We start from the raw sequence: 10999 nt of genomic DNA on the forward strand, positions 1-10999 counted from the left end.
TGTCTGCTGGTTTATTTGGATACTTTTCAGCACAAGTTCAATCTGCCACTCAGTACTGTATCACTGAATATTAATGTGCAAATTGCAGTTTTTCTCAATTGCTTTGGCACAATCGTGGAATGGTATATTACACGTTGTCAAACTATATGACTATTTATATGAACATTAGGGTAAGTTGTTCACAAATGACTATAGTCATTAATAGTTGCTTTGGCACAAAATGCACTGAGTAAGCCTTGCATATCAAAATAGTTTGCATTCATTGCTATTGAATAATATTATGCTCAAATGCAATTTTACACATGTTCATTGTGTGAATCCCTACATGTTAAATACATGTTCGTGCCTGTTGCTCATTTTATTCCATCTGTAATAACTGCACGTGTCGCCGTTGTCACCTCAGTAAACTTCGTGTTGTTCTGACCTGGAAAAAGGGTTTTATTAAGACTCCAAATGCTCTGACGTTTTGACAGCTCAAAGATTAGTACTTAAAAAAAACATCATCGTGTTCAATATCGGTCACTTTGGAGAATCTCTCTTTATGGATCAAATAAACGGGACATCAGTGAATTGACATTTAAAACCCAAAGATGTTTCGAGAAGTGCCCTGTCCCACGGCCGAGGGTAGGGACAGGTCCTGGGATGAAAGCCCTCACACTGGACCCTTTTAAAACACAAGAGCCGGATGAAGTCTCGCTTTACAACGTTCCTGTTGTGGAGGAAAGTCATTCGTTCCCACGTGGAGACAAGTGTGTTCACTGAGGGGTTTGCTTCCAGTACATGTCAGGGAGACCTCGTTAACCAGAGCACAAGGGAAACAAGAGAGTTGTGGAGGATTTTATTCTCACCTTCCAAATGATGGAGTCCCCGTTTATGACTGTGTCCCGGGGCCACTGTGGGGTGGAGGCGAGGCCCGGTGGAAGACTTGCTGTACCGAGGGGGACGACCATAAACTAGGAAAAGGAGGAGGTTTTTCATACTGGGCAAGATGGCTCCTAAACAGACTCCTATCTTAACCCTCTCATTGAGAGAAATGAAAAAAATATTCACAAATCACTCTCAACAAATGTTCTTTATTGTGTATTTTTGATATATAAAATGAGTCCACAATATAAATGTGAGCAATTTTACAAAACAAGCAACAACAGTGTTTTGCATCATGACAACTATCACTTAAAGAGACGTAGAGGCTCCAGTCCGGTTACAATGATGCAGGACTCCAGATGAAAAAAAACGTCTCCCTGGCGAGTCCATAGAGAACACGTTCTTCAGACGGAGCAAGAAGAGATGTTTTTAAAGACCCAGTGAGGTGGAAACAATACAACAACATATTGAACCAATATGCCATACGTAAAAAATTCTCCCCACTCTTGAGTGGCTGAAGAGCGTTTTGTGTTTACTGCACCTTTCAGGGACTCGTTTTCTGTTGTTTTGGTTTCCAAGGTGAACCGAATGTTCAACATCTTCACAAAGTTATTGGTACATTTTGCTAAGTCAGTTTAAAAAACACTATACCCAAGCCACAAGGACACTGGTTCTGTCACCATGATTACATGATCAACCCGTTCATTCTCGTTGACTTTGATAACAACAGCCGTCGTGTTAAAATGCATATTTGACCTGAGAGTGAGTGTCAACATTCCCTCGCCTCCATCAACTCATATGCTGAGGCACAGCTCACCGACTGAGGGGTGAGGACCAGAGATTCTCAAACATTTTGAGTCGCGAACCACCAGAGGAATGATGTGTCCTGTGATTTTTCTTTTTTTCTTTTCCCCCTGAGCCGCCAGGCAGCTGGTGCACACACACTTTGACTCTCACAAACAGCAGATCTTATTACTGCTACAGACAACTTAATGTGAAAACTACTCTCGGTCTAAAGTATATCATTTTAGTTTGATTAGATTAGCCGATACTCCTCAACCTTCGACCCCCAGAAATTATCTTTTGACCCCAGTTTGAGAATCACTGGTTTAGAACATTTCTGTCAGCAGTGACACAAACAAATGCAGTGACATGCAACGACCAATAGGCCTGTAGGCAAGCCCACAGGATTCCGTAGCAAACAACGGTCTTAAAATTACAGTATTTTAGTTTATCTACCCTGCATACCTGCAACTAACAATTATTTATCTTATTGTTTCATCTGTCACTGACCCTCTCTTCATTACTTTTGCTTGGATTGAAACTCAAATGATGAGTTGCTTATCAAAATAGTTGATCACTTCTGTTCGGACCATTTCTGAAGTAACTGTCGGCTTCATTAAAAGAGAAAAACGAACAAAACTAAAAAACACCAGTTGTGTCGTGCAGCACTACATGTTGATGTTCACCATGGCAGACAGAAGAAAATGACGGAGTCTTTAGAATTTTTAAAGGTGACATATTATGCTCATATTCAGGTTCATACTTTTAATTTGTGTGACCACTTGAAAAGGTTTACATGCTCTAATGTTCAGAAAAGGCGTCAGTGTTCTCACACTGCCCATTCCTGCAGCTCCTCTTTTTACCCTCCGACTAAAACGCCTGGATTTCTTTAAAGCCCCACCTCCTGATAAACCCCGGTCTGCTCTGATTGGCCAGCTGGCCCAGTCTGTTGTGGTTGGTCAACCGATTTTCAAAACGTGTAGGAAATGTCATAGCCCACGACAGAAATCTGAACCAGTGGTTCAGAGCTTCAGCATGTCGGGTTAAGTCAGCTCATGGTGGTCTTGTTTCACAGTTTGGGGGCCGGCAGGCTCCACAGATACACACATTGATGTGCACAAACACTGAAAAAGTGATTTTTGCATAATATGTCACCTTTAAAACTAATGGCATCATTTCAATAAGCATTCTTACAGATATATTAAGCTCATCGTTGTAATGCCAAGTGATTATTTTTGCGTAGTGTGAACGTTGTCTTGGTGTGGTGCGTATAACAGTAACACGAACGATGATTGTAAACTGTGTATGCAGAGGAATGCACGGATGAGACGCCCGTGGAGACTGAACATGTCTGTCTTCTTAGACTTCCAGATGATCAACAGACATTCGTGTGTTTACTTGACGGAGATTTACAAGAGAATCCAGAGTGTCAGCTGCTGTAGCTTCATGCCTCTCTCTACCAGGATGGAGCAGTGTTGGCCAGTCTCCTCATACGCCTGGAAAATACAATGACATATACACGTTACATATACACGTGTACAAATATTCACACTAATTTCAAGAATCTTACAAAAACTTTAGGAATGATGTGAGCATCTGGATTATGATTGATGAGATGGACTAAATAAACAAGCATGCATAATTGTCTTGGTCTTGTGTGTTACAGAAATTTAGTGAAAATTCTGACTGTTCACTCCAAGTTGAGAGAAAATCTGGGTTTTCATTTCTAGACACACAAATTTCCGACTCTTAGAGTGCTGAGTTGACAATGAGACCCTGGGAAGGCAACAGACGTTTTACACCAAAATTATATATATTATGTATATATATGCAGGATTTTAAATGTGGGCAAACCAGCTTCAAAAAGTCCTTTCCCATGGCCTGGAGGTGACTTTGTCTTTCTGATCTGATTATATTTTGTATGGTTTGCATTTGTTTATATTTCTGTTGAACTAACAGATCAGCTGTTCTGGAAATGAGTTGGGGTTTGAAAACCTGCATTTTGTGGCCACTTCACCTGTGCCTTGTTGAACGGTAACTCTGCGTTGTTGGATCATAACCGTTTGACCTCTGTGCCATCAGTCGCAAAATATTGTAGCAAATGTTTCATTTACTGAATGTGTCCGACTTTCTATATGTATCACACTGTCTCACCTTGTGTTCCTGTCTTGGTCTCGGATCTTCTTCTCCATTTCTGCATCTGTGAGGGTCTCTAGCAAGGGGCACCACTGGTCTGCATCGCCTGTGTTGCGGATGGCAATCTCTATAGTGGGGAGTGGGTTCTCACTTTTGGGGCAAATGACAGACATGGTAGAAAAGAATCAGAACCAAATATCAGCAGCTAATAAAGGATACAAACGTTTAGGGTAAGTCTACAGTTTATACATTATATATATATATATACACAAAATGGCCCACAGTTATTTATTTTAAGTCAAACCTTTTTAATATATTCTATGACCAGTGTGTTGGGACCACAAAATCCCAGTGATTCTTCCAACATCACTGTTGAGGTGAGTGATGGAGTTACCTGAAGGCGTAGGTCCTCTGGTGCCAGCTGAGCTGACCTCGAATGCTGTAGGCAATAGTGGTGACAAACTCTCCACCCAGACCCAGCTCAGAGCATAGCTTCAGTGCAAACGACTCCGGGGAGTTCTCCTTCTCCGACATGTCCCACTCAAACTGGTCCACTAGAGAGATGTTCCCCACGTGGATGTTCAGCTGAGGAATACGGAATAACGTTCAACATTAAAAGTTTTTTTTCCATAAATGATTAATCCCCTTTGTTTAACATCACAGTGGCTCCTGATCTGTCTACACCCCATCACTTCCTAAAGAGGGAGGATATTCTTTCATTACGGACAAATAACTCACGGATACACATATCTTTAGATTTACTGTGACTGAGGATGTGATTATGTGATAAACATCAAATAAAGTTGCCCAAATCTGAATTCATCTAGCTCTGTCCACTTCTCCACTTTGTTGGACTTTGGTCACTTGAACATGAATTTTTTTCCTGGTAACTTCATGCTTTTAGACTAGCTTGGCCGGGGGGGACTACTGCTGCCCCCTCTCTTCCTGCCCAGCCTCCACAACTTTGGGCCCGATGGCGAGTCTAGTGGCGGTTCTCATCCTGTATGTTGGGCCCGCGGTGTTGCTGGTTGCAGTTTTCTTTTTTGAAACTGTAAAAAAAAGTGATCTGCAGTAGTTGAGCCGCGGTGACTGACGCCACGCTGATCAAAGTCCGGTTCAGAACCCTGAACGCGCCGCCATTGTATTGACAACGTATCCGAGGTTGATGAGTTTCACAGCGCTGATCACCTCTTTTATTCAAAGTGTATCATTACTAAAAGTAAAGTGTGTCCAAATTCAACACTGCACGTTCTTGGGCCCTAAACAACACACGTCAAGTGTCAGATAAGATGAAAGGTTCTCCAGATATGACTGACTGAGACAGACAGATCAATTTCTTGGATAATTAGCAGGATTAGTAAGATGATGTGTCCAGCAGTGGAGAGAAGCCTCTCTGCTGCCCTTATATAATTATATATATACACATTTATTTATATGAAAATTAACTTCTTTGACGAACACAAAAAACCCTGTATAATAGTGGAAATGTAATTAAAATCATAATAAAGACAGAATTATGGTCTTAAAAATACGAGGAAAAATCCTCTGATACATTGAAATATCCTCAGGAAATAATCTGTTCATAATTTTACACAAATTGATACTTTCACTGAAAATTCCTGCAGGTACCAAGCTCACCATTTCTGTTACTGGTACAGTTGATTGTTCTGTGCTGTTATTGTTTTTGAAGTTAAAGAATTATACTTTCAAAAGAAGCCCCTTTTTTGTTATGCACACAATTGATACAAGAGCATACAAGTTCTTCTCACCTCCTAAATTGCTGTCAAAGTTCACCAGATTAATGGATTTTAATTTGAAATACACAAAATTTTCTTCCGAGTGAGCATGACCCCTGACCCCACCATGGTCTCTCCAAATCCGATTGGAAACCCTGCCTGAGGTATTGCTGTTTTGTTGGCTCAGCACCCACCTTGATGATAACTCTCTGGTCCGCCTGCTCCTCCAGCATGCCGTCCGTGGGGTTAGACTCAATTTGCTGACGAATGGCAGAGGCGATGGCGGGGACGAAGGCCAGAGGATTCAGGTCCAGGTCGTCACACAAAATCTCTGCGAACATCTCCGGGGTCATCAGTTTCTCTGGGGTTGTGGGGACGGCAAGGTTAGACAAAATAGGAAACACAACAGCAAAAAACTCTATAGGACACAATGCTCCATGTGGTTTGGATGTTGGCTAACTCGTTGATGTATATTTACCATTCATGTTCCATGTGAAGGCATCTCGGAGTTTCTGTCCGTCTATCTCCATGTCTAGACGAATCGGAACCAGAGCCTCTACCTGGGCTGCATTCTCATGGATCACTGCAGGGTCATGGTCGTCGAAGCTGAGTGAGACACAAAGTTGGACTATATATGAAACACAGGCCACTCTTATATGGATGTGAATCAGTACCTTTCCATACCGTTACAAACTTTTTAAAAAAATATATAAACACTGTTTATTGACTGTTCATGTTAGACACAAGAACATTCACACTTGCTATAAAAGAGGACATTGGATTTGTTTGCTGTCCTTGACATTTCATCGACACTGTTAGTGTAGTGAATCATGTGGGTATTATGTTTCCTGGGGAGGGATCTAAAGGCTGCATTGATGAGTGCAGCTGTATTCATATATATATACAGCATATATATACATATTCAATATACTCGGAGCGTCGCTGTTATGTTGCACTATACATTACATCTAATCAATATCAGATGCAGATTCACAGCATAAAGAGCCTGTGCAATACAATTGCAATTTTTGTTTTACTTGTAAAAACAAACCTTCTCACCACAGGGGAAAAGTCCTTTTCTTGTCCCGGCCCATCCTGTTTCGGTTGATGGTGGTGGAGCAAGGCACGGCGTCAAGATGGTGAGAGCTGTTGGGCAGCGTGGGGACCCACTGACTGCTCCTCTTTGCTTTCTGCTCTCTTTACAGAAACACAAGAACACAACGTTGACGAGAACATAACGTTTTTTTTACCTACCACAATAGGTTTTGTCACATCTGTGACATTGACCAATGCTGACAGTTTGAGAGAGGGCAGGTGTTATGCTGAGTTCTCCCTCCCGAGGACGGTAAAATGCGTTTTGTGATTGTGGCAGTCCATCGGGCCATTGACGTGACAGACACGCTTGCATTCACGCTAAACTCAGTGCCTATTACTACGCTTGCTAGCACGCCTCCTAATGTGTCGGCGAGTGAGGTTTGGAAACCAAAGAGTTGCTAGTTATTTCCATGCCCCGCTGGCTAACAGCTCCGCTCCTTCTAAAAATCTACTAGCCAAGTTGGCTGGTGATTCAAATTGTTAATTCAAAAGCCTGGTTGTAACATTTACAGAGCATTTAGAACATATTCAGCACCGCTCCCTTATTCAAAATGCATTACTTATCAACTTGATTAAAACAGAATAAGAACTGTTTTCATTCATTAAAAAGGGAAGAACTGAAAAATCACATTTCCATCCTTTACATCTGCATTTCAATATGTTTGCAGATGCTCTCGTACACAAAGAAGATAAGAAATTACCTGAGGTAAGCTGGGGGCTCCGTGGTGATGGACACCGCCTTGTATTTCTCGTCATTACCCTCAAAGATCTCTTCACATTCTGATGCCTTCAGCAGAGTAACGCTAGTGGCTACAATAATATTAAAAATTGTTTCAATCAGAGACATACATTGTCATACAACCCGTGCACCTCACAGACTGACCATGCCAAGCTCCAGTGAAAAACAAAGCCACTCACCATGTGACGATGCCACAATCTTCTTCCTCTCCTCCACCGAGGCGAGCCTCCTCCACAGGGACGGGTATCTTTTATACAGAGAGCCTCTGAACATACGCAAATAGTTTCCAACCTGCAAAGCACAATGTGAATCGTTCAGCGATCCAAAAGCATTATCTGGCCACTAAATTGAAACCTGTTGAAAAAGTCAAAATGATCTACAACATTCTGCTTTATCAACGCACACACATATTCAACAAAACATTAAATTATCACTGAACTGTATCTCGCTAAGAACATTTTGATGGCCGATATTAGCCTTTCACAGACACATCGGAATCGGCCGATATGACTTCAGGAAGAAGCTTCACAGCCCCTTTTCATTCTGGGGGAGGAGGTGGAGACAGTGGAGGACTACAAGTACCTGGGAGTCAACATCGACAACGGACTGAACTGGAAAACCAACAGACTGGCTGTGTGCAAGAAGGGGACGAGCAGACTCTACTTCCTGAGGAAGCTGAGGTCCTTTAATGTGTGCAGCAGGATGCTGGAGATGCTCTATCAGTCTGTTGTTGCCAGCGTACTGTTCTTCACTGTGGTCTGCTGGGGGAGCAGCATCGGAGCCAGCGACACAAACAGACTGAACAAGCTGATCAAGAAAGCTGGCTCCGTAATAGGCTGCAAGATGGACGCGTTTGAAGCAGTGGTGGAGAGGAGGACTGTGAACAAACTGTTGTCCATCATGGATAACCCGGACCATCCTCTCCACCTCACACTGGACAGACAGCTCCTTCTCCAATAGGTTGACTCAGCTTCTCTGTCACAAGGACCGGTACAGGAAATCTTTCCCGCCACAAGCCATAAGACTTTATAACACCTCACCTCTGGCTGACAGATAGACCTTGTTCCACTGTCAATACTTGATGTAAATTCTGTGAATTTATCATTCTTAATTTCTATATTTGTTCTGGCAATTCATATATTTTAAATTTATTGTATGAATATTGTATATATTTTTGATGTGTGCTGTGTGAAACGTGCTGCTGCTCAACAGAACTTCCCAGCTTGGGATGAATAAAGTATTCATCTATCTATGTATCTATCCACGCAGATTCCTCACACACAATGACATTATCGTGACGTCATCGTGACGTCGTGATGCTCGTTCCAATCACACGATCATGACTTCGTCTTCAATCTCTAGACGCTTTAGGTCATGTCTGTGAACTGAGAGCTAGTATACGTCACAGTGTGTTTGTTTTTATATAACTATGAATATGATATCATATGTTGGGGAACACAACTTCCGCAGGGGTAAGAATTATTATTGGTAAGGATTAACGACGGTCATAGTAATGATGTTTACATACGTCAGGTACTGTTGTTCATGCAGGACTTAGGAGTGAATTCGTTTGGGCTGCCACGAACGATTATCGATTAGTGGTTTGGTCCAAGAGGATGTTTTGTTCGGTCCACACACCAAATATATTAAAACAGAGGAGCGAGGAAATCAGAGAATTATGACTCTCTTTTTTTCTTCCACAAAGAACCCGATTGTCGGAACAGTTGGCGGTTCATCTCGTAGTCGACGACCAATCGATCGGGTGTCGCGGCTCGACGAGCTCCTCTCGTGCACGTTGCTCGAGACACGCCGGAATGAAAAGGGACCGAACCCGCCGCTGTGTTCGTCCGGGTCCCGGGACAGCGGCAGACGACGTCACATCGGACCGCTCGTCGGTCGGACTTCGCCGACGTCTGTCCCGCTCGTCGCGTTCACGCGGCTCTTTGTTTATGGAGCCCCGGACCGCCGGGACTCGCTAGCATGCTAGTGGACCCGTGGGGCTAACGGCGTGAAAGCTCAGCGCCGCGGGTGAGTGCACAGGGCGCCACGTACCTCCGACCCGACCATGTAGAAGTCCCCATCTTGTTCTAATTGGAACTTAACCGGCTTCTGCCCGAAGGTTTTACTGAGAGCCAACTGCATCTTCACGTCGTCGCCGTCGTGCTAACAACCGACGAGCAGCCCCCTGTTCTGCAGAGGCGTTCGGGGGCTCACGGTGAAGACGGGGTCTCCAATTCGGCGTTTAAAGAACAAGCCCGGAGCGCGCGCGCGTGTGTGTGTGTGTGAGCTCAGCGGGCTGCCAGACGTCCGTGAAACCTAAACTAACTTAAAAACCAAGACACCGTCAAACGAAATGTGTTCAGTTAACACGTGGAATACGTGATGTATCATGAAGTTGACGCTTTTCCATAAACATTGAACGCAGCATTGGTATTCCTCTTCCTCCGTTTCACAGCAGAGGAACAATGTGCGAAGCTCATTACCGCCCCCTGTCGATGCAAAAGGGCGGTTCCTGGTACGCGGGGACTTTTCCTGTCCCAATGATTAATTCAATCCTGTTTACACTAAAATGAGTCAAATATTCATTACAAATGGCTCAACTTATTTATTACTTAAACAGAGATAGTAGACATTTAAAACATTATTTAGTATTTTACAAACCTTACCATTGATAAATGTATTCTATTTGATCATGTCCCCATTGCAAAGTTATCAACTACAATAAGAACAATAAACAATTACATGATTACAAAAACTCAAAATATTATTTTGATCATTGATCATAGATCTGTCCCCTCAATCCCTAAATATACCTGATTCCCGGATTATTCCCAGGGATATTGGTGAAAATAATATATATATATATATTCTCTGAATGACAACAAAAAAAATGCACTATATCTTGCAATGCTAGAGTAAGTGAAAAGAAATTCCTGGATCCAGCTTATAATTCTCCATCTCACCTCCTCTCTCCCGCCCATCGCGGCCCAGTCCGTTCATCCCTGGTATCCGCGGCTCGTCTTTAAGGAAGCGGAGGGGAACCTGGTGAACACTGCGAACACAACAGAGCTGCTACCTGGACCGGGGGGGTTCCCTCTCATAGACTGTTGGGGGATCTTAAACCTCCAAAAGTCTGTGGCGGTACCGTATTGTACAGTACTTTTGGCCGTCTTGTGGACAGAGAGTGTGAATATTGACTGTGCCTGATTAAGTGATTCAGAGGTTGAGGTTGGGGAACTGGATTTTAACTTTGTGGGGGGAACATTGAACTTCATTGTGATTTGTTGTTGGGGTTTTTGGGTTTTTTTTGGGGGGGGGGGGGTTATTGCTTGCTGTGTAGTGCTCTGCTATTCTTGGTGTATGCTCACATTAAGGGAGTGGTCAGAGTATTATATCCTTTGTAGGGGTCTTGGGTGTTTTTAAGAAAATCATCAAAATGTCAGACTGAGAGTTATCAAAATTTGCCATTCTGCCATGGCAACACTGTTTGACTCCCAATATTCAACGTGAGGAAGATCTTAAGGCGGTTCTGACCAAGCTAAGGAAATGAACTTGACTGAATTTCTTGAAAACGCGTAAACTCTCGTTCAAAGCGGCCTTAGTTCGAGAAACTGGACATGACAATATCCAGTCACAGCACCACCTA

At 43.0% G+C, this 10999-nt stretch overlaps 1 protein-coding gene across 2 annotated transcripts; it reads right to left on the reverse strand.

Moving 5' to 3' along the window:
- Positions 1 to 2548: 2548 nt before the first annotated feature.
- Positions 2549 to 9728, reverse strand: LOC118300689 (SWI/SNF-related matrix-associated actin-dependent regulator of chromatin subfamily B member 1-like). Of its 2 annotated transcripts, none has more exons than XM_035625327.2 (9): positions 9406 to 9728; positions 7533 to 7644; positions 7316 to 7424; positions 6579 to 6716; positions 5998 to 6125; positions 5714 to 5880; positions 4178 to 4368; positions 3802 to 3933; positions 2549 to 3143 (listed from the first exon to the last, which is right to left on the reverse strand). In XM_035625327.2, exons 1-9 carry the CDS (start codon positions 9493 to 9495, stop codon positions 3104 to 3106), a joined length of 1107 nt encoding a protein of 368 aa, XP_035481220.1. In that variant the 5' UTR covers positions 9496 to 9728; the 3' UTR covers positions 2549 to 3103. The 2 variants fall into 2 exon arrangements, with proteins under 2 accessions (XP_035481220.1, XP_035481221.1); XM_035625328.2 differs by lacking the exon at positions 9406 to 9728 and adding an exon at positions 8882 to 9307.
- Between the last annotated feature and the right edge of the window lie 1271 nt (positions 9729 to 10999).

The sequence above is a fragment of the Scophthalmus maximus genome, chromosome 2 (assembly GCF_022379125.1).
Source record: "Scophthalmus maximus strain ysfricsl-2021 chromosome 2, ASM2237912v1, whole genome shotgun sequence".
In the NCBI taxonomy this organism is placed as follows: domain Eukaryota; kingdom Metazoa; phylum Chordata; class Actinopteri; order Pleuronectiformes; family Scophthalmidae; genus Scophthalmus; species Scophthalmus maximus.